This window comes from Microcaecilia unicolor, chromosome 8, assembly GCF_901765095.1.
Source record: "Microcaecilia unicolor chromosome 8, aMicUni1.1, whole genome shotgun sequence".
Taxonomy (NCBI): Eukaryota; Metazoa; Chordata; class Amphibia; order Gymnophiona; family Siphonopidae; genus Microcaecilia; species Microcaecilia unicolor.
The window spans coordinates 51,549,723-51,574,065 of record NC_044038.1 but is presented as its reverse complement, the minus strand read 5'-3'; the positions used below and the strand labels follow the sequence as shown (position 1 = coordinate 51,574,065).

Genomic DNA, 24,343 nt, shown 5'->3' with positions numbered 1-24,343 from the left:
CTCCTTGAGTTCCAAGCCTCTCTCTGGATACCACGCTCATTGGTGGAGGTTAATTGTCCAATCAAACGATTGGATTTTTCTCCCCCTTAAAACGAGGCTCGTTTAATGCTTGTGTTGTTGTACCCTGTCCTGGAAAGGTAGTAGCAGAGATTGAGTGCAGATAAGCGGGGTAGACCTTGTCCTCTTGCTAAAATTGATGAGGTGAGGGAGCGAGCAGAGCGTTTGGGTTATGATGAAATAGAGAGTTGTAATAGGTGGGGTTGATGATCATGGAAGGAAACGGAGCCTCAGGTTACGAAGATCAAGGTGAAGGCAAAAGTTCGTCCCTTGAAATGATGGCAGACGTGTTCAGCCTAGCTGCTTTCTGGGAACGCTTCCCATTTCAGAGAGAGAGGCCTGCAGATTTGTAGTCTGGAGTTGACTTACTGTGTGATTTTTTTTCTGTTTTGCTGTTGTCTGGATGACTGCTCCCTTTGTACTACAATGGGCCGGGCAAACAAGATTGGGTGGCCATCTAGGGCAGCTGCAGTCAAAGCAAAGCAATATTTATTTGGATTTAGCTCGCATGTTTTTCCAGTAGTAGCTCATATAGTAACATAGTAGATGACGGCAAAAAAAGACCTGCACGGTCCATCCAGTCTGCCCAACAAGATAAACTCATATGTGCTACTTTTTGTGTATACCTGACCTTGATTTGTTTCTGCCATTTTCAGGGCACAGACAGTAGAAGTCTGCCCAGCACCAGCCCCACCTCCCACCACCGGCTCTGCCACCCAATCTCGGCTAAGCTTCTGAGGAACCATTCCTTCTGAACAGGATTCCTTTATGTTTATCCCACGCATTTTTGAATTCCGTTACCGTTTTCATCACTACCTCCCGCAGGAGGGCATTCCAAGTATCCACCACTCTCTCTGTGAAAAAATACTTTCTGACATTTTTATTGAGTCTGCCCCCCTTCAATCTCATTTCATGCCCTCTAGTTCTACTGCCTTCCCATCTACGGAAAAGGTTCGTTTGCGGATTAATACCTTTCAAATATTTGAACGCCTGTATCATATCACCCCTGTTTCTCCTTTCCTCCAGGGTATACATGTTCAGGTCAGCAAGTCTCTCATATGTCTTGTAACGCAAATCCCATACCATTCTCGTAGCTTTTCTTTGCACCGCTTCAATTCTTTTTACATCCTTAGCAAAACTGAACACAATACTCCAGGTGGGGCCTCACCAATGACTTATACAGTGACATTAAAACCTCTCTTCTTCTGCTGGTCACACCTCTCTCTATACAGCCTAGCAACCTTCTAGCTACCGCCACTGCCTTGTCACACTGTTTCGTCATCTTCAGATACTATCACCCCAAGATCCCTCTCCCCGTCCGTACATATCAGACTCTCACCGCCTAACACATACGTCTCCCGTGGATTTCTACACCCTAAGTGCATCACTTTGCATTTCTTCGCATTGAGTTTTAATTGCCAAACCTTAGACCATTCTTCTAGCTTCTGCAGATCCTTTTTCATGTTTTCCACTCCCTCCCGGGTGTCCACTCTGTTACAAATCTTAGTATCATACGCAAAAAGGCAAACTTTACCTTCTAACCCTTCGGCAATGTCACTCACAAATATATTGAACAGAATCGGCCCCAGCACCGATCCCTGAGGCACTCCACTACTCACCTTTCCCTCATCCGAGCGAGTTCCATTAACCACCACCCTCTGGCTTCTGCCCGTCAACCGGTTCCTAATCCAGTTCACCACGGGTCCTATTTTCAGCCTGTCAAGTTTATTCAAGAGCCTGCTGTGGGGAACTGTGTCAAAAGCTTTGCTGAAATCTAAGTAGATTACGTCTATAGCACTTCATGATTCAATTCTCCGGTCACCCAGTCAAAGAATTCAATGAGATTCGTTTGGTATGATTTACCTTTGGTAAAACCATGTTGTCTCTGATCTTGCAACTTATTGGCTTCCAGGAAATTCACTATCCTTTCCTTCAGCATCGCTTCCATTACTTTTCCAATAACCGAAGTGAGGCTTACCGGCCTATAGTTTCCAGCTTCTTCCCTATCACCACTTTTGTGAAGAGAGACCACATCCGCTGTTCTCCAATCCCACGGAACCTCTCTCGTCTCCAACAAATCTTTAAGAGGACCCGCCAGAACCTCTCTGAGCTTCCTCAATATCCTGGGGTGGATCCCGTCCGGTCCCATGACTTTGTCCACCTTTAGATTTTCAAGTTGTTCATACACACTCTCTTCCGTGAACGGTGCTCTATCCACTCCATTCTCATTAGTGCTTTTGCCAGTCAATCGTGGTCCTCCTCCAGGATTTTCTTCTGTGAAAACAGAACAAAAGTATCTATTTAGTAAACTTACTTTTTTTTCATCATTATCTGCATAGCGGTTCGCAGCATCTTTCAGTCTCACAATTCCCTTTTTAGTCTTCCTCCTTTCACTAATATACCTGAAGAAATCTTTGTCACTCCTCCTTACATTTCTAGCCAATTGTTCTTGTGCTTTCGCCAGACGTATCTCTCTCTTGGTTTCTTTCAGTTTCATCCAGTACTCCTCTCAGTGTTCCTCTTCTTGAGTTTTTCTGTATTTCAGGAACGCCAACTCTTTAGCCATTATTTTCTCGGTCCACTTGCTTGGAGAACCATTTCGGTTTCCTTTTGCTCTTGCTTTTATTTACTCTCCTTACATAAAGGTTTGTGGCCATATTTATAGCTTTCAGCCTGGACCACTGTCCTTCCACTTCTCGTTCGCCCTCCCAGCCCATCTGCTCCTTCCTCAGGTATTCCCCCGTTTTACTAAAGTCAGCATGTTTGAAATCCAGGACTTTGAGTTTTGAGTGGCCGCCCTCCACTTCAGCTGTCATATCAAACCAAACCGTTTGATGGTCACTGCTGCCCAGATGAGTTACATTTAGGTACACTAGGTATTTCCCTGTCCCCAGAAGGCTTACAAACAAAATTTGTACTTGAGACAGTGGACGGTCAAGTGACTTGCCCAAGATGACAAGGAGCAGTAGCATGATTTGAACTGGGCTTCCCTCATTGTCAGTCTGGTGCTCTAACCACTAGGCTACTTCATGGACTTTTACACACAGTTAAAATGTGAATTTTCAAACAGCCCTTTTACCCGGTTAATGATTATTGGAACTTGCCCTCATTAAAATTAAATATTTAAGTGGATGATGTTCTGTTATACATTCTTACGGGATTGTGCTAGGAGGCATCTGTATTCAGGTGATCATGATCAGTTTATGAAAATGGGGGGGGGGGGGGGGGGGCTTGGTGTTGATTGAGAGGGCAGAAAGTTGAAGATTCACTAAGGTCACCTAAGACCCTTGCATTGGCTCGTTCACTAGTTTTCAGCTTTTTCTGTTTGTAGACTATCTGACCATGGATGGATGGCACCACAAATGTTTGAGAAATCATCTTGTAATTCTTTCAGGTAAATTGAAGAACTACTCTCTCTCTCAGCTCCTGGCCTGATGTGAATCGGCAAGACCTAAAGCAAGCTGTTCATATAAAGAAACCCTGAAATATCATAGAACTGGAATAGTGTGCGTAAGAATTGGCCTAAATTCTTCAAAGGTAATGTGAAACTGATCAACAGTTACAAGAAACATCTAGTTGAACATACTACTCAAGGAGGTGCCACCAGTTAGTGAATGAAGGTTTCATAAACTTATCAGACAGTGACACTTATTATTGCTAAATCTTTTTGTTGAATAATCAAAATGCATCCTTTCTGTATGAGTTATTTGTTCCAAGGATTATCTTTCTTGTGAGGCTTTAGATTTGGATCTAATCATGCTTTGAGTCTAAATTGTACTGAAATATAGACCATCTTAGATGGTTCACAGATTTTTCTTAGCAACGTAATCTGTTCTGCAGTTTCCATTCTATTTTCTTCCCAAAGTAGCTTACATAAAATGCAAAAACACAAATAAATACAAAGCATATATTAAATACATTATATATCATTTATCTCTTTTTAAGTAGAAGGCTGCACTTCCTGATCTCCTTAGAGTTCTGGAAGATGCCGTTAAGTGGGCCACTCTATGCCTGTGAAGATCCTTCTGTTTGGAGAGCAGTTCTTGATATCTACTGGGATGTGATCAAAGCTAAAGGAGAAAAGCAGAAGAAGCTTCTAGCCTTGGAGAAATGGTGAACATCATATGTTGCTTCCTTGTCCTCCGCCTGTAGAAAGTACATATGCAGCAGTTCACAGAGCATTGAGAGCTTCCTCTCAGTTCTGTAGCATTGTGAAACGTACCCTACAAGTCTTAGGTTTATATTATGGAGGATCAGGCAGTAAAGGGATCCCATCCCCAGCATGTACTGAGTGTCTTCTTGCTCTGAATCCTTGGTGCAGGTATCAAGAGGAGCTGCCAGCCACTGTCATGGGACGACAAGAGAAATACTTGACCAGGGATGAGTTAGTGAAGCTGATGGAATGGAAGCTGACAGTAAGTAACCTGCAGGACCCTCAGAGTCTATGGACAAAGGAAGAAAGTCAGGATATCCCATACCTGTGCTGGTTTAGGAACTGGGAGAGGCAAAAGTTCTGATTTGTGTAGCTTTATTGTTGAACTTATCTCTAGTTCTAGATATGTCTTTGATTAGAGTTGGCCCCAGCAGAGCTTCTCCTCATTGTGTTAAATTTCTTGGATGTGAGAGCCCTAATATCAGAGATTGTTCAGCCTCATCCATCTCCTGGGTTCCCAATCCAAAGCCATGTTCTCTTACGTTTTTATTACCTGAATTGGTTATTACTCTTTACCATTAACCTCCTCTTTGCTTCATGTACAATTTTTCATTCATAATAGGTTTTCTAAATGTTAAACATTCATAGATATCACAGTACGTTTATGATACTGTTTTGTGAAATTGGATTCTTACAACAAATTACATTCTTATGCATTATTCTTTATGTATCCAATACTGTTTATTGTAAGCCACATTGAACTCAAACTTGTTTGGGATAATGTGGAATATAAATGTCACAAATAAAATGTCTCCTATAGAGAGGGAAATTCAGACCACGTCTGCAGCAGATGGTGGCTACAAACCCTGGTGAGACTGTGGAGAGCTGTACCAGGAGAGCGTTTAAGCTCCTCCCAGACGTGGAAGCTGCCATCACTGAGCTAAGCCAGCTAAAGGCCATTGGACCAGCCACAGCATCAGGTAGGGACAGATGGAAAGCAGGGGTGACCACAAATGGTGGTAACAAAATCTACCATTGATGGCAGGGGAGAGAGAAAGAGGTACAGATGTGGATGTCGCTGTCGTGTATGTGTGTGTTGTGTATGAATATGTGCACAAATATAGCTGTTAAATAAACCAGCTGGTAGTCAAGCCCTCGGGGCGGATGTATGGGGACTAATTCTAATTAACCGGCCCCAGGTAGAGAGCAGGCAATGAGGGAAGGTAATAAAATGACAGAAAGTAGAAATTTAGCACTCTGGAATGGATGGGTCACAACCTCCCATGTACAGATCCAAATTCTTAGTCCTAGATAATAGTAAAAGACTAGGACACAAGGCTTATAAGGAAAATAGAAAAGCTGGTTTATTACAAATCTTGGCAGCAGTAAGCTTATTATCTTGTAGCAGTAACAGTGTCACTCAGAGACTATGCACATACAGAATTATCCGAACTGATGGTAGTACTGACTTTTTTAAATTTTTTTTTCAAGTACCTGTCCAGGTGGAGTAAAGATAGCATACACTTGCACTTAGTCCTGAATTATTAGGACACCTAACACCCTAGGCACTATAAAACAAAAGAAGTGCAACCTGACCAATGGAAAAGGCTCCCCCACACTCACAAACATAAGAACTGAAGCCAGTCAGGGAGTTGAAGAAAGCAGGCAGCAAAGCTAGGATGGCAGGCGCTCTCTTTCTCCAGATGGTCGGTCAGCAGCAGGTAGTCCCATTTGCTCAGCAGGCAAGAGCATGCAAGCAGGTGATGCCACAGATTAACGAGCTTTCATCATGTGGCTGGCTCGGGCCAGTGATGGCAGCTCTCACGTGAACTTCCCAAGGTAACAGCCAGTTTGCTTCATGGAAGGGGTTCTTATACCCTTTCCTCTGGTTTGGTGCCATGCTGACTAGAATAGCAGTCTGATGATGTTTTCCAGTATTATGTCTTTGGAAGACCAAGTAACTGATTTCTTCTGACCATGAAGTCCCCAGCTCTGTAAACAGGGTTGTTATTGAAAGTTACTTTGCCTTGCTCAGTCCTTGATGTGTTGGCAATGTGCCTGAAGTCTGCAACAGACCTCTGCATATCAACTGACACTGGCCTGTTACAAGCAAGTCAGGTTCATAGTGCTACATAATGCCGTATGCAGGACCTGTTTTGTCCTTACAAAATTGGTGGCAATTCTATGGCATGTTTTCATACATTTGCATATATGTTTTACTTTATAAAAAGCCACTTTGCTTTTCTTTTGTGCTCATTATTGTGGCCCCTTTTTGGGGAGGAAAAGGAATCTCTGGGAAGGAAGGAGCAGGTATTAAATCTTGAAAATGGGGAAGAGGACACGGGATTTCAGAGGAAAGGAAAAGGAGAACAGATTTTCAGGTAGGAGGAGAGGAATAGTCTTGGAGCTCAAACATATAGAGCGTCTGGTGAAACAATGGGCAGAGGAGTTGGGTGGATGAGTCTGTGGATAACTTATGCAAGTATTGGGAAGACAGTTTTAGATTGATAACTTCTGTGCCTTTGCAAGAAATTAACTTTAAAATTTCCCGTAGAGTACATTACCTGTGCTCATGGGTATCAAATGAAATTGTGGGATACTGAGACTTGTTTACGATGCAAGCAGAACAGAGGGACATGGCTGCATTAGTTCCTGGAGTGTCCTGTTTTGGAGGTCCTGTGGACTCGTGTATTTCAGGTTATAGCTGGGGTGCTGGGCAGAGCTCCTCCATATCTGTACACATTGCTGTTGGGAGACTGGGAGCTAGACGAAGATCGAGACTGGATTGTCTCTTGCACAGAAAAAGTTTATTCTTTCTGCACTTACACTGGCTAAGAAATTGATGCTGAACAACTGGATCAAGGATCTGAATACAGTGGATGTCTAGCCTGAGTGGGTTGGAACTCTGTTCTTATGCCCATAGTACTGAGCTCTGGGTGAAAGCCTGTTCTGCTCTGGAAAAAACTTTTACGCCTTTATGGCTCCCAAGAGACTGAGGTTGTTACTGGTACAGCTGGCAGTCAGGCCCCTAGTGTGTGGTCTTCTCGACCCACCGTGCCTATGTGTGTGTGTGGGGGGGGGGGGCTGTGAATGGGCATGTGGTAGGGATTGTGAGAGGTGTCTGGTGTTTGTATATTCTTAAAAAGTGTTGGTGGAGTAAACATTGTTGGTTGCAATGGTTTTGATCTCTGTGGGTAAGACTGCTATGTAGATTTTGTTTTACTTCTCTGTGGACAAGGGATGGATATTTTGTTTGTATAGGATTATTGCTTCATATCGCTGCCTCTGATGTTGTGGCTTGTGAAGTCATATCTATTCTTTGTACATGTTTCTCTGCTGACAAAGTATTTAAAAAAAAAAAGAGAGGGATGGAACGGAGATGGGAGCAGAGGGAAAAATGAGTCGGGGAGCTAGGAATTGAGGGATTAAGGAGGAAAAAGGGCGGATCCTGCATTTAGGATTAGGAGGGAGTTAGTCCTCTTATACTCTGCAGCAGCTCTTCACTCACTGTCCACACACACCATCACCACTCCCCATATGTCTCGTCTGACCCTCTCTCTACCCCCATCTTCCCACACCCTATAGAACCTTTAATTCCCTCACTCATTTCCCCTTTCCCCCACACATTGCCACCAGCTTCTCTAATCTCTCCACTAACACATGTCTCTTGCATCCCCTCTCACTCTTCCTTTCCCCTTTACACTCACAAAGCAGTCTGGGGGGGGGGGGGGGGGAGGATGTGGCACACATAGGGCTTGCCTGATCAGGATATGTCACAAGCTGCTGCCTGCCTGCCCTGATCCATGGTGACTCTGCAGGAATTGGGCAATTCAAAGGGGGGGGGGGGGATAGATTTTGTGGCCCTTCCTGCAGTCATACAATTGTGGGAGACTGGGACTCAAGTAGTAATCGTGTAGCCTGCCTGTAAAATACTTTGAGCGCAGTCTGAGTCTGTTGATGCCTTTGTGCACAACTATGAGTGTTATCATACTTCTGGATGTTGAATAGCACACTGTGTTGCTCTGTTCTCTGCAGCGTGAGGTTACAGAAGCTGATTTAAATGAACAGATTCCAAGATTTTACTTGTGTTTTATGAGTTGGAGAAGGGGAGAAAGAGTAGGTAAATGGATGAGAGGTTGAAAGCACATCTGGTGGTGTCCTATGAATTTTAGAAGTAAAAAGGGAGGGCATTAGATAAGTACTGGACATAGAGTTGTTTTACTAAAATCACAGTGTAGTGTCTCTGAACTCGGCTTTGCCATGCTGCCTCTTGTTTCCTCTTATGTTTTGGGGTTTTTTTCTGACTACTCATTTCTCTTCTGTCATCCTGTCCTTTCTCTTACCTCCTGGTGTCTGTCAGGCTTTCAGTTATTTAGAATTTGTTATGCTGCATTTCATTATAAAAAAAATGGCAGCAGTTTACTCTTCTGTTCTCTGCATCTCTGTGGTGATTGGTGTCTGTTTGCCCATTACAGCTGTGTTGGCAGCAGGAGCCCCAGAGGAGGCTGCATTTATGGCTGATGAGGCAGTGGAATCTGTTACCGACCTAACCCCTATACAGTATACCATCAAGCATTACAGTCTGTACCTCAACAAAATTCGTGATTGTGTCAGGAAACTGAAGAAAGGTAAGGGTGAACTCATCAGTGGAAGGCTGAAATTCAGTCATCAAGATTGATATTTGGGCCTGGATTTAAGCATGGGCAACTGGTTCTGCTGCCAGATTTTGATAGGTGTCAGAGTATTACTCCTCTGAGGCCTCCTGTTCCTCCTCCAAATCTCTGCACCAGCGACTTGGGGGAGAAAAAAAATGTATGGGTCCTATCCATTCTGACTGGGTTCCCTGCTTCTTACAGGGGTTTCCATGTTGATAGGAAAACCATATTTGGGGTGGGGGGCGCATCACGGGCCCTAAGTGTGCAAGGGCTGGTAGGCCCGGGCTGACATTTTGTATTCCCTTTCCAACCCAACAGAATTTGTAAAGAATTATACAAAATGGGTCAAGAATGTCTGTCGGGGACAAAATAGCTGTCTGAAAAGTTAACAAAATGGGATGAAAAAAATGGTGAAAAGACACTTGAGTTTGAAAATGGGCCAGATTAAATCAGGGGCTCCAAAGAAATAAGGGGGGGGGGGCAGTTTGGGAAGGAAGGTGAGTGCCCCCCCCCCAACCCAGTGTTGCCTAGTGGTGCATTCAATTTCTGTCCCTGTCCTGTTAAAATTCCCTATTGTATAAAAACTGCTATGATCTTTGACATACTCTTCTCAAGCATCCTTTTGCTAGGAGAGGAGTGTTCCCTAACATTCTGCTGGGGTACTACATGATGCAAAAAGAGTACCCTGAGTACTATGGAGGGGAAGTATTCAAATGCTTGAGGAACCATAATTAAACTACCACCTGCTGGGGCAAATTCCACACGTACTTTCCACCCTCAGGGATTGCACCAATAATAAAAGCAGTATTATGCACATAGTTTTGCTCTGTGTAGATTAGAAAATGCAGGCTGTGCACGTGGGCGATAATTCTCTATAGCTCGCCCAAAGTTAGTTGCTGGGATGATATGCGCTTATAGAATATTAGCGATAGTCCACAGTAACGTGCCTAACTTGAGGCGTGATCACCTCCGCTAGCGAAATAGCTGATGTAATTGCTTGCACCTAAGTGATGGTATTCTAGAAGATGTGCACATAAGTGCTAAGCACGCCCCGACCTCCTCTTGCCTCTTCCAGATCCACACCCCTTTGCAGTTGGGGGTCTTTTAGTGGTTTTAGTGCACACTAATGATTAGCGTGCACTAAACATTAGCGACGCCTATAGGAATATATGGGCATCTCTAGTGTTTAGCACTAGTGCACCTTTGTAAAAGGACCCCTCTAGGTTTTGCACACACTCTTCATAGAATCCCGACTAAGGGCAGTTACACACATAACTGCCAATTAAAATGAATAATAGCCAATTTCTAGTTGGTAACGCAGATCAACTTGTTTTGTTGGACAGGATGCTGGGCTCGATGGACCCTTGGTTTTTCCCAGTGTGGCATTACTTATGTTCTTATGTTCTATAACCTGCATGTGCAACTTTGTGTGCTAAGCATAAAGTTGGGTACACAAGTGTCTAGAATTAGAGGGTGAAGGCGTGGCTGCAGTTATGTGCGTCTGACATGCCTCACTGCAGAATAGTTGCCTCATAAGTGCTTCTGCCCTAAGCGCTATTTTATAAGCTCACACAAAGTAGCATAGTGCACAGTTGTGAAGGGGGTGTATAGGGTTGTGGAATGGGATAGGCCACTGGGGCCATAGCCCCACCAGCATCTAGAGAGTTTAAGGGTGTGGCCAGAAATTGGATTATTTGGCTCCTCCAATTAGAAAGCTGTTCTGCCCCTGAGAAGGCTGACTAGTTATTGCATGTGTGGTACTGGTAATAGTTCTCTCTGTGGTTTCTGTTGCAGCTGACCCAGGGACAGGGTGGACTCCTCATCGTGTGGAGATGTGTCTGTGGGCCTCTGCTGTAGCACAGAAACTCTGCCCATTGCTGCTGGAGACCCTCAGATCGGATCCAGTGAAGGCATATTATGATTGTGATACGGGTGCATGCCCCACAAAGAAACAGAAGACCAAGTAAAGACTGGGAGAAGAAGACCTTATGGTTTTTGTTACACCTTGAGGGCTGTCCTCATTGATAACTTGGACATCCATTGTTGATCCCTGCGAGTACTTTTATTTGCGTCAAGGATGGACAGTCTTCAAACATTTGATCTACATGGCACTCTTCTTTTTACTGGCGCCAAACTTATGGAACTCTTTACCTTTTTGGCTTGTTGATCTGAGCTATCTTATGTGAAGTTTAAAACTGTCCTTAGGGCCCATGGGTTTTCAATGGGATAAGGAGGCTGCGATCAGACTTCCAGGACTGTCTGGCCCCCTGGTTTATTTATCTCTTTCTCTCTGTATTGACTTTGTAATTTGTATTCGTTATTTTACCTCTTTCCTAGTTGATAATGGTGTTCTGGCATTCTTTTTAGTTTGTAAAGCCCTTTTGGAGCCTTACTCAATAAATCAGTGTGCCATAAGCACTGGACAGCAAGTAAAGAATGGCCCCTAACACTGTGCCAGCGTGACATCACATACTAGCTCAGAAGGAAATGTCACCAGACATTCTAAGAGACCATGGCCCCCATAGCCTCACCTTATTTACACAGGTACTGGAGCAGGACAATTGCCAAAGTAATTTACATAGGCAAACAGTGTATTGGCCAGGTTAATCAACTATTCCTAATGCAGCTAAAAATCCATACATTGTTCCGCAACAAGAGGACTTCTTGATGGGACAAGAAGTTCCATCAAGAGGAGGTGTTTCCAAGGGCCTTATTTACACAGCTAATATTGGAGGGCAGTTCTCACCCATTTTAATTTGTACAGTGATCTAGTTCAGTTTTTCCTGGAACTTCTTTTGAATGTATTGATAATCTGCGCTATTTAACTGTGTATATATGAAGGCTTGGTGGACTAATCATATTAAGTATTTAAAATCTTATGCTTGTTTACTTGAAACTTAGTTCTGTGGGGGTCGCTGTCTCATAGATGTAACAATTCTGATTTCTTTCCTATGAGATTTTAATAAGGCAGAAAGCTGTGGGTGGTTTTATTTATTTTTACTTTAAATGGTTCTATTTTTTTTTTTTACTTTTAGGCAGAAAAACCACCACAGCAGTTCAAAGTAACATTGCCAGTAGTATCATTAACATAGCAGTGCCTTAGACATTAAATGTCTTGTACATATTTCAAGTAAAATCGCCCTCCACCCCCAACCTCCCTTTAACCATGAAGCAGCTATGTGGACATGCACCATTGGTTGGTTGTTCATTGCACATCCCTCCCTAGGCTCCCAAATATTCCCTTCTCATCCCAATAATCCTTGGATTTTATCCCAATCTTCTTTAGCTCTAGCACAGATTCCTGCTGCTTATCTATGAGTTTCTCCATTTCTAAGAACAGGCTCACTTGTTTTCTTTCAGAGAGTAAAGGCCATGAATCAGTCTTTCACTGTGCTGTGATCTCACATTTTGCAGCTGCCAATCCAGAACACTTTAAGCAACACTATCGAATCTCTCATCTATTACCCAGTCCAAGCAAACCCATTTTAGGAGTGTCATCGATACCCAGTTCTGTGCACCCTGATTTTATTCTAATTACCCCTGATTATGAATTTGAGCATTAGGCCCAACAAGGCTATATTACAGTAGTCCTGTTGGCTAGTAATAGTAGCAAGCAGGACTGTTCTCAAGTGAGAACTCCAGAAAAGGTTTTATTCTATGGAGAAGCTTTAGCTTAAAGGATTTCCGAACATTTTCATTTATGTACAACTCTGTGCTCAGATTAGTCTATGGTAACCCTGAGAATTTTAATGCTGAACTGAAGGAGAACATCAACACCTGACGCCTAAGAGGGATCATCTTATCTCTTCCCTCTATCCACAGAATGTTGATTTTACTTGGTTTGCTCTTCAAATCGGTCCAGTGTGAGATTTTTTTTTTTTTTTTTTTAATTATTTGAATTTACATTTAACAATTGCAGGAAATTTACCTTACTGTTTCCATATACTGGAAAAAAACAGCAAGGTGCTATGCAAAAAAAACATAAGGATAATTCAATCTTATTAATTAGTCCACAAGAAAAGGAAAATAGAGGAACCAGGGACAAGGAAAATTTTCAATTAAGTAAGATCACTTCCATTAAATCCCACCAGCCGGCCTTCAACGGCGGTTATCAAACCTTTAGCCCTCAACTCTTTTTTTTTTTTTTCTTCTTCCCCCACAAAGTCCAAAAATGCTTTGGAATCTGTAAAGAAATATCTTTTACCCTCCAATAACAACACATTGACAAGGAAATTTTAACACAAGATTTGCACCTAGAGTCAAAGCTCTAGGACGTAGTGCCAGAAATTCCTGGCGCTTCTTTTGCGTCTCTCTTTAAATATCAGGGAAAAACACGCACTTTAGATCCCAAGAACATCTCATTCATAAAACAGAAATAACAATTGAAAAATATTATTCCTACCAGGTTCTAAATTAAGTCACTAGCAAGGTTGTTCTTTGGGTAACAACAACAACAAGGGATGACTCAAACTCGGTTAAATTCAATTGATGTTTCTGCTGATTCCCTGATCTCTGAGAATCGCCCAACACTAAATATTGGGCCTGAACAAGCGGTGGCATAGGCTCAGGAGCTATATTCAAAATCTCAATAAAATACTTCCGTATCATATCCAGCAACAAAATCGGAGGACATTTGGGAAAATTAACAAATCTAAGATTTTTCTTTCTGATTTGGCTCTCCAAATATTCCATCTTTTTAACAGAGCTACATTCGTAACCTGAAGGTCAGCTAACTTTGCCTCCAAAGTTCCAATCTGGTTGGTATGTTGCTCCAGAATCTTATCACAGGCAAATATAGCTCCTGAAACCTGGCATGTCTGAAATGATTCAGTTACTTTATGAAAAGAGTTGAGTCTGTAAGGATTCCCATATGGAATTCATAGTAACAACTTTTGGTCTTACCAACTCCGTCAGTTTTGGGGGAGTGAGCTGCAATGACTCCCCCTAATGGGGGCTGTAATTTCAGTTTGTTGAACCTATTGCATTTCTTCCTCCCTTGATGTTACCCCTTGTGATGCAAAAACTGCTGCAGCAAGTCAGGGAAAGGTTCATTTCCAGCCGATTCCTGACTCTGTCCTCCCGTAGCATATGCAATTGCAGGCTGTGGAGGCATTTTCTGTGCGATGGGACTCAATGAAGCACCCACTGCTGCTGCCGAAAACATCCGGAAGTGGAGCTGAAGGTGGACCTGGAGTGGAAGCCCCTGTATAGAGCTGTTTGGTTTTTCAGATCAATCAGCTTTGTATATATAACATTCCCTTATTTTTGATCTAGGGCAATTAGCTAGCTTGTGTCTTGGTTTTCTCACATACCATAGACAGGCTTGCTTAGCCCTAGTAATGGGCCATAAACTTTGTTTGCTTCAAACAGACTGAATTAACACAGAGCCATTTTCAGTGAAGGACCAGTATGAGTGATAGGTATTCAAGGGAAGGAGGTTACAAAGGGCAAATGATGAATATTTGAGAAAAATACCAAAGAAACAGAATTATGTGAAGGTGACCTTAGAGGTCAGAGTTGAAGAATACCAGATAAGTAAGAGAGAAAATATAAGGCATTAAGTGATTGGACAAAATTAAGCATCAGTATTCTGACAGCTACCAAAGGAAAACACAGAGAGAGATTTTATTTTCCTTATACTGAAATTTGGACTGATATAAATAATAATTAAATTTTCTGTAATACTGGGATAAAAGAATTTTTATTGTAACCATTTATTTACTCTAATAAATTTTAGCATTATTATAAAAGAGAAAAATTGAACTCTAAAGTGTTTTTCCTTTGCCAGATGGTTTTTTTTTGTTTTGTTTTTTTAGTCTCTTCTGTTCAGCTCCCCCCTTTTAGAGGCAAGAAGGGAATGCCCTATATACATCATATTGTTGCCCCATGTGAGGAGCAATTGGGATAGGGCATATTGCCTCAGGCGGTAGACTTTCGATTCTGTGGTGGACATGGAATAGAATGTCCTGACCAGTCCTTAACTGGGTGGTGCCTGCAGCACTGAAGAAAGGTTTGCAGATGACCGTGAATGCAGACGGTCCAGTGTGAGGAGACAGAGACACTGGTGCCGGCCGATGATCCACATCTAAGGTGACTGAGAGTGGATTTGTAAGTATATGCCTTCAGAGACGTCCGATGGTAAGTTATGTATATATTTTTTTCTGGTGTATTGTAGGTGTAGAAATTTAGTTGTGTGAGTGTGTAACTTGATAGTACTGTTTAGGTGCTAATATGTCTTCCCCGTTAGAACAAGTATGTTTGCAGTATCCCCTATTACTTAGCCCTCTAGCGTCTCCTATCCAGTCTACTGGCCTTAAATTCTACTTCTAAATTCTATCAAAACAGATTCTTAGAAAATGCCAGACTATTCAAAATGTGGCTGTTCATCTGATCTTTTCTCTTAAAAATATATGATCGTGTTACTCCATTTTTTTATTAAGTTGCATTGGCTTCCAGTTGAAGCTAGGGTACTTTTGACTGCCCCTATCGAACTGACTATTCACTTGTCCTTTAGATTGTAAGCTCTTTGAGCAGGGACTGTCCTTTTATGTTAAATTGTACAGCGCTGCGTAACCCTAGTAGCACTTTAGAAATGTTAAGTAGTAGTAGTAAATTGGGGTGCTTACTATATAAGATCGTTTTTAGTTTAAGCCTTCAATATGTGCTTTCTTTAGTATGTTATTCTGATTCGGATTTACGATATAATATTCACAATCTTTTTTTTTTTTTTTCTCCTTCCCTAATCCTCAGGGAATTATTTCAAAGAAAGTCTTTACTTGATTGTTGTCTTATCAGGCTGCCTCTATATGGTCATCTGTTGTAAGTTGAATGCCTACTTATGCTACCTTTTAAGAAAGAGTTAAAGACACCTTGGAAAGCAGAATGTGGAGTACCACAAGGATCACCGCTCTCACCTACATTATTCAACCTAATGATGACAGCACTGGCTAAATCTCTATCCAAACAAGGCCTCAATCCATTTCTCTATGCAGATGACATCACCATCTATATTCCCTTCAAACAGAACCCCACAGCAATCACCAAGGAAATAATAAACAGCATGACCATCATGGAATCCTGGGCATTGGCATTCAAGCTAAAACTCAATAGAGATAAAACCCAATGTCTCATTGTCTTATCCCAATACAATAATGTTCCCCCCTCGGCAATTAATGCACAGGGTTCAAGCCTCCCAATCTCAGACCACTTGAAAATTTTAGGCATAACAATTGACTGCAACCTAATGCTAGAAAGCCAAGCTAAGAACACGACCAAGAAAATGTTCCACACTATGTGGAAGCTCAAACGTATAAAAGCTTACTTTCCCAGGGATTCATTCCACAACATGATCCAAACCATGGTGCTAATCCATGTAGACTACTGCAATAGTATTTACGTAGGCTGCAAAGCTCAAATCATAAGAAAACTACAGCCAGCACAAAACACGGCTGCCAGATTCATCTTCGGAAAAACATGCTTTGAAAGCGCAAAATCCCTCCTAAGAAGCTTACATTGGCTTCCTATTAACGCTCGCATAACACTCAAAATATGCACAATAGTCCACAGAATCATCTACGGACTCGCACCAGATTACATGACGGAACTTATCAATCTACCAATATGAAATGTGACGAGAACAGCAAGAACCTGCCTAACCCTTCACAACCCCAATTGCAAAGGTATAAAATACAAATCTTCACATGCCGCCAACCTCTCGTTTATAGGCACATAACTTTGGAACTCACTACCCAAAGACCTGAAACTCACAGAAAACTACCTACAATTCAGAAAAAAACTGAAAACACATCTTTTCAAGAAGTCTTTGCCCCCTGGATCTGCCTAATCCCATACCACCGTACATCAGAAAAGTTCAGAAATGGAAAACAATAATATTAACCGCTCTCACAATACGCTAATATATCAACCTAAGCATTTATTGTACTTCTGTATTATGTACTAGACTTCTACAAATCTAAATTTTGTAACCGCCTTTTTAGCAATATGTAAGCCACATTGAACCTGCCATAAGGTGGGAAAATGTGGGATACAAAAGCAATAAATAAATAAATATAAAGATGACAGTCAAATATTCAGAGAAATGGGTTACATAGTAGATGACGGCAGAGAAAGACCTGTACGGTCAATCCAGTCTGCCCAACAAGATAAATTCATATGTGCTACTTTATATGTATACCTGACCTTGATTTGTCCTTGCCATTTTCAGGGCACAGACCGCAGAAGTCTGCCCAGCACTAGCCCTGCCACCCAATCTCTGCTAAGCTTCTGAGGATCCATTCCTTCTGAACAGGATTCCTTTATGCTTATCCCACGCATTTTTTAATTCCGTTACCATTTTCATCTCCACCACCTCCCGCGGGAGGGCATTCCAAGTATCCACCACTCTCTCTGTGAAAAAATACTTCCTGGCGTTTTTCATGTCTGCCCCCCTTCAACCTCATTTCATGTCCTCTAGTTCTACTGCCTTCCCGTGTCTGGTAAAGGTTTGTTTGCGGATTAATACCTTTCAAATATTTGAACGTCTGTATCATATCACCTCTGTTTCTCCTTTCCTCCAGGGTATACATGTTCAGACTAAGAAAGATTCACAGTTCCAGTGGCCTAAAGAAGGTACTCTGGAGACATGTTCGTTGCTTACTCTTTTGAACATCTTAGAGCAGAAGAAAAAAGGGAAGTCTTTAATTGATCATTTAAAATTATGGGACCTTTGGAATAAGACAGCTGATAGGGGTAGTTCCCCATCGGCTCCACTGCCTCCTCCATATAATCAAAATGAGACAGGCTTATTTCCATGTGTAGAAAGTTCAAACAAATCAATTCCATTAATGGAATCCCCTGAAGTAGTAGCAGGATATAAGGCCCCTCCATTAGATGAGGATTTGATGTCTGAAACCTCCTCATCTGTGGAGGACTCTACAGTGTCCATGCCACGGTTAACACCTCAGAAAAAATTTTAGTTCCTAAGGAATGGGGGGCTTTGCTATCTTCTACTTCTATACGTTCTCCACTAGACAATAATACAACAGCTGATATGCAGTGGAGTTATATTTCAGGGGCAGCACAAACAATTCCTTTAATGGATCCTGTAGGGTTTGTGGAAACTTTAGCTGGAATGGGTGAGCAGGAGGAAATAGGGCAGGTAGATGAACGAATTAGACGTTTAGTGATGGTGCTGATTTCCTCTTCCAATTTGTCCAGACTAAAACCCCTAAGGAAATAGTTGCTCGTGCTGAAAAATATGACAATATTTTGTGGGCTCCTGGGTTGCTAACTTAGCGAGATGGATGGAAAATTTAAGCTCTCAAATAACACCATATCCTAGGGAGGGCTCCTTTAGCCCTACACATATGAATACCGCCTGGTAATGCATTAGGAGAGCATTAGGAGACCCTTTATGAGATTTTAAGTATATGCAGGCTGGATTACAGGTATGGGAAAAGTATGAAGTTCAGGATACAATAAAACGGTCAATACCCAATGCTGTATGGAAAAAGGACTGGGAACCAACCTGTGCCTAAAAAATATGTTCCCTGGATTTTTACGGATTTAAATACTTTAATTGCATCTTTACCACCCCTAGAGCAGGGTGCCAATGCCTGGATAACAGCATTTGAGAGAACTACTGCAGGGACTTGTGTTTAGGAAATATTAAGGCTTTACTGGCTAAGCTTTCAGGGGTTGACCCAGATGCAGTGTTTAAACAAGCACAGATCACTGCTTTCACTATGAACAGCACTGCCGATGATGGTACTGCTTTTATCCATACCGACAGAGTACGGACTGCATTAAGAGAAGTTTTCCCTACAGTTAGGGATTTTACTAAATTGATGAATAGAGTATGGGACCCACAAACAGAATCTATTCATACCTTTTTACATGAATTTCAGGAAGAATGGAGGTGACAAACTGAACAGAGTTTTGATGCCTTTGGCATGCTGTCTCTTTTTGTACAGTCCCTCCGCAATGCTATGCCTTTGCCAGTGAGGAAGAAATTAGAAAACATAGTGGGGTTGGAGAGTAAAAAACTTGGACAAAAGTTTATGCTTCTTTAATATACTTTTGCCGGCAATATAAACAGGAACTAGATAAACCACAGAAAAATTTAATGAATTTACAGAGTAGAGTGTGCTCCATGTGGTTAAGGGAAAAGGGACAGTTGATGAGGAAAAGCCTGGTAAAAAGGTGCAGTTAAGAAAAGGGAAAAAGAATAGGGATAAGGTGAGGCCAGAGAAAGGGGAGAATTCCTCTGATTATTATGGGGCTATTGATGAGGATGATCATAGTTCTGAAGATGAACGTATGATGATAAAGTTAATGATGAGATGTTTATTTCAGGGAGCACAGATTGCTTGGGAATGCTCCAGGAGGAAGGGGTAGGAGGATGTGTGGTTTTGTTACATTATGTAGATGATTTATTGATAACTGCTGAGACTGAGGAAGAATGTTTGAAATACACTCATGAATTGCTGAATGTGTTGCAACAAAAGGGATATAAAGTTAATCCATTGAAGGCTCAGATTTGTAAGCAACAAGTAAATTTCTTTGGATATATGTTGGGCTTTAAAGCAAAGACTTTGACTTGTGATTTACAAAAGACACTTTCTGATTTCTGTACCTAAAACTATTAAACAGCTTAGAGGATTATTAGGGTTGTTGAATTTTTGTCGACTGTGGATTCCAGCTTTTAGTACTCAAACTATCCCTTTAAGAAGGTTTCTTAAAGGCAATCCTGCTAGTGATACACAGATACAAATGTCTGAATCTGATGTGCAACTGATTGAGGTGTAATCTGTTGGATTGGTTGTGAGCCCTTGAGCCCAGGCCGAGGCCCACTGATAGCAGAGGCCAAGGCCTAGGGGAGACCGACCTGCCCCTACATACCCCAGCTATCCCACACCCCTAGCCTACTCACGCGCAGAACCTCAGGAAGAAAGGGAAATAGGCATTCAAGCGGGCCTCACGGCCGAACTGGAACCGATACACACCCAGGGAGGGGAGAAAGAAACACCGGAGTCCCCACGGGACCCAAGGTGCCAGCTGCGCACTGAACACCATCCACAGGGCACAGGAAAAAACAACCACGGAGGCTCCACAGACCCAGGACAGAACCCCTCCCCCAGACTACAAGGAAAGACACCAAAGGAACCAGCATGTAACCCAGGGGACTAGCATAGGAAAGGAAAACTAATACAGGAAGCACCCTGTAACCACAGGGGAATATGGAGAAAACAGCTAGAAGACCAGGCTGCCACAAGAACACCGCAGCCAGGAACCCCCCCCCCCCCCCCCCCCCAGGACAGAAGGGAGAAGGAGCCAACTAACAGCCACAGAAGCCAGAGACAGGTACAGGAAACATAAGGGAAACTAGCCCTCAAACCAGAGGCCAGAGGCAAAGATACAAAAGGGATGAAGAAAATCCCCTGACTAAAATACACAGAAGACAGAGGCAGAGACACAGTACACAAGGGGTTAAACTTACTGAACCAGAAGTCAGAGGCAGGAACAAGGAGGAGGGAGATAACTGAATAAACAAACAACTGGAGGGAAGGCCTGCAGACCATCAGCCTGCTGAGTCGGCAGAACGGGGCAACGACCCCAGATACAAAACTAGAGCACAGAACAACGTTCTGACAGAGAACTGCAAAGGCTTTAGTCACCAAGAAAAGTAACGCCAAAGCAGGGGAAGCAGGAACATGTAGGCTTAAGTTCTACCCACTGACGTCAGCTCAAACCCTGACAGCCAATCAGGAATGAAGTCCACACCCCTCCCCTGCCAGACTGGCAGAATCATAACATGAGGATTTGGTGACAATTGTGCTGGAAGCTCCAATGTTAGCTTTTGCAGATTTACAGGATGTCATTCATTTGTATGTGTATCATGGAGTATCAGGCTGGGCTGCTGCTCAGAAAGGAAAAAAGATCCCACTAGTTTATTTTTCAGGAACATTTACACCGTAGAAGCAGGATTTACATCATGTAAGCAAGGATTGGTAGCTGCTGCACAGGCAGTTGGTAAATTTACAAGCACATCTGCCAGGCTGTAGAATAACTCAACATACTTCACATATATACCTGCACATGATGTAAAAATATTGCTTACCCACCCTCAACTTACTTTTACTAGTACAAGATTGTAGAAGTGTGTGGCCTTATTGTTAAATACAGCTGTGAAATTAGAACCTTAACAGAAAAACAATCCTTTTAAATTCTTACAGGATTTATTAGACTTTTCTTCTCAAATTGATCATCTGTGTGGTATTCATGAACTACCTCTGCCTGGGTATGTTAATCTGGGTAAGACTATATTGTTTGACCACCCTGTATGGTTTACCGACTGCTCTGTCAATTGTTCACGATAAGGTATTCATTCAGTCGCGTGCCTGATCAGGTGAGGCATACGCCAGCTACATACTATTATAGAGTACCTTCAGTGTGGCTGGGTATTCCAATCTAAATTTCAGTTTCCTTTTCTCAAGCTTTGCGCAGGTGGCTAGGAATGCATAACGCTTAGTAGAGAGCGCAATAGAATAGTCTTGAAAAATCTTAATGGTACAACCTTCAAATTGAGCTTCTTTCCTGTTGCTTTTATATAGATGCAAAATAACAGCCTTTTGGGTATTCTGATTGAATTTAGCGATGACTACACGAGGCTTGGAATCCCCGTACCACAGGGGCCCAACCCGATGCACCCAGTCAAGGCGTTAGAGGTTCTGTCTCCCACCTCAGGGAAGTGTGCCTGCAACCAAGTCTCCAGAGTAGTAAGCAGAGAGGCCTCGAGGATTGTTTCCGGGAACCCCACAAAAGGCAGGTTCTCTCTCCTGGCTTGATTCTCAAGCTCTTCAAGTTTTTGTTGCTGTGTGTTAAGCAGCGATTCCAGGTGTGCCACCTCAGCAGCCTGGGTCTAGACCGTGTCCTCTATGTCCGACACTCCAGCTCACCGATCTGGCGGATGAGTCCCGAGGTAAGTTGCGCCAATTCAGAAATTTGTTCCGATAGGTGAGTGAAACAAGAGTCCAAAGCTTTTACCAGAGCATCAGTGAGCTCCGGAATAAAGGCTGCCGCATCGGAGATCCACACAGGAGAGGGAGATGCCATCATCTTGTCTGCCCGCACTCAAGCACGATCTATTTGTAACATAGCTGGAAATAAAGTCCAAAAGAAGATTCGCAGGGGGTCGATTTAGGTGAGCTAGAGAGGGGTCCCCGAGCATTGTACAGAGAACGTGTCTGGCGCTGCTCACAGCATCATGTGACTGCCTTCAATTTACTTTTTATTGGTTTTTTTTTTTTGTATAATATGATTTTGTCTTGTTTTTTTTAATCTATCAGTTCTTACCCCTGACGCAGCCTTTGGGCAAAATGTGGCCATGTCAGGTGATTGTTTTAATAAATTGCACACTTCATCAGACTGTTGGTCTGTTTGTTTTCTTCATTGATCAATGCCTCTCATTGCTTGGTGTAATGACAGTATTCTATAAATGTTTGACACTCTATGCATGCTCACTTGCAAGTTGCATAATATGGTCTAAATTCTATATATGGCGCCTAAAAAAATCATTGCAGAAAAAAACCCTGCTCAGCGCTATTCTACATACCGTGCTTAAATTTAGGCACAGTTTATAGAATGTTTACGCCCGGGAACCGTGACTACATTTAGATGCAGTCATTTACACCTATGAAAACGTGCTAAAATGCTTGTGCTTACATTGGTTGTAAATTCCAGCTTATTCTATAATTATGTGCGCAACTGAAAGGAACACCCCAATCCGCCCATGACCCTTCCATTTCCACGCCTCCCTTTCTGACTCACGTAAAATTTAGGCACATACACTTTAATTCTAATTAATGCCAATTATTGGCACTAATTAGCCTCATTCAATTAAATTGCATTTGCAAATTAGGCGTGCACAATTTTTAGCGCTTTTTATAGAATTAAGGGGTATGTGGCTTGTTTGCTAAAGTTATAGGCTCTGATATTCAGACCACAGGAGATAGCCGGGCTGCCTCCTGTGGTCTGCACTGAACCCAGATATTCAATGCTGGGCCATTTCAGGTGACCAGCGGTGAATATCCGTTTTTTTTTCTCGGCAGGTTTGAAGATAACCGGCTATGTTGACGAATAGCCAGTTAAGCGCTATTTAACTGGTCATCATCCGTTCCGACCGGTTAAATAGCTCTAAATATCGGGTGGTTAGAATACAGCAGAGTGTGTGCCTAGCACTTACGTGCTGGTATTCTATAATCTTACTGTGCAAATGCTGCTTATATTTAGGTGGGAAGATTATAGAATAAGAGGGTCATGTGCCTCTCTGAAAGCTGCTGCTGCAAGAGTTGCACCTGCTCCAAGGCAGGAGTAACTTTATGCATATATGTGCTATTAAGAATGGTGCTTATTCATGTATTTTATACAACAGATGGCTAAATGCTGATCCCTCCTGTACTCAGCCTATATTCCACCTCATGGAACACTTAGGCACTGTGTTTTCTGAGCACTTACTTTTATTCATATATATATATATATATATATATATATATATACTGCATAATTGTATAAGCGCCTACCTCAGCATGTAAAGAAAAACTGTTCCACACGCTCAACTCGCTTATAAGTTAGTGAATTTAGCTCGTTTTGAAAGCTACTTTGGACTGAAAAAATACAATTTGGAAAGAAATTCTGAAGTCTGAGAGTGAGAACATTTGTCCTCTTTCTTTGGCCTTTGCAGCTTACATGACGACTCCTTTGGATGTTCACTATTTTTGTTATCTTTATCATTGTGAATAAGTGTGTGTTGCAATCATACTTGCAACGGTATTCAAGGTTTGTTCCTACTGATGCGCTCCCGCACTTGTGACCGACAAGGGTGGGAATCGGCACATTCAAATCCTGTCCTTGAAACAGCATGGAAGTTGCCTTTCTGTGGTAAAGCCTTTTTTCTTTCTTTCTCATCATTAAATGTGCTTATTCTGTGTGGGTGATTTAATTTATGTATTTATGAGGCAATTTGTAACAGTAAGATTTTTAAGGTAATTGCAGTATGTTCATTTGTGCTGGCTTTTGAATCTAATGAGCTGCTTACCTATTAGGGAACCTCCAGGTCTGTTTAGCCATTGATTCAATAGACATGAAAGGTAGACATTGCTGAAATGGTCCTTGGTGAGAGCTGCAAGTGAAATCATTTCAACACTGTTGTTTCCAAATTCAGGATTCAACAAAACATTGTGGCAATACATGTGGGTAAAGCCCGCCAAGCTGCCCTAACAGTAATATGTAATAGTGCTGCTGAATATTGCCTGTGACAGCCCAAGCACTGCCCAGTTAGTGCCAAGTTAACTGTGTCCCGGTCTGAATATTGGTCAGTATACAGTTAGCTTCTGGGTGACCGCACATACTAGGATATTCAGTGGAGACTGGACATGGCAAGCATTGAACATCCAGGGTTAAATCAGTCCATGGCTGTCAG

At 42.3% G+C, this 24,343-nt stretch overlaps 1 protein-coding gene across 3 annotated transcripts; it reads left to right on the top strand.

Moving 5' to 3' along the window:
• Positions 1-73: 73 nt before the first annotated feature.
• LOC115476295 lies at positions 74-14,371 on the top strand. 3 transcript variants are annotated; one of them, XM_030212586.1, is made up of 7 exons: positions 74-137; positions 3,452-3,594; positions 4,006-4,170; positions 4,379-4,472; positions 5,031-5,190; positions 8,686-8,838; positions 10,660-14,371. In XM_030212586.1, the coding sequence occupies exons 3-7, from the start codon at positions 4,043-4,045 to the stop codon at positions 10,830-10,832; spliced, it is 708 nt and encodes a 235-aa protein (XP_030068446.1). In that variant the 5' UTR covers positions 74-137; positions 3,452-3,594; positions 4,006-4,042; the 3' UTR covers positions 10,833-14,371. The 3 variants fall into 3 exon arrangements, with proteins under 3 accessions (XP_030068446.1, XP_030068445.1, XP_030068444.1); XM_030212585.1 differs by having other exon boundaries at positions 103-201; positions 4,032-4,170; XM_030212584.1 differs by having other exon boundaries at positions 103-201.
• The last annotated feature ends 9,972 nt before the right edge of the window (positions 14,372-24,343 follow it).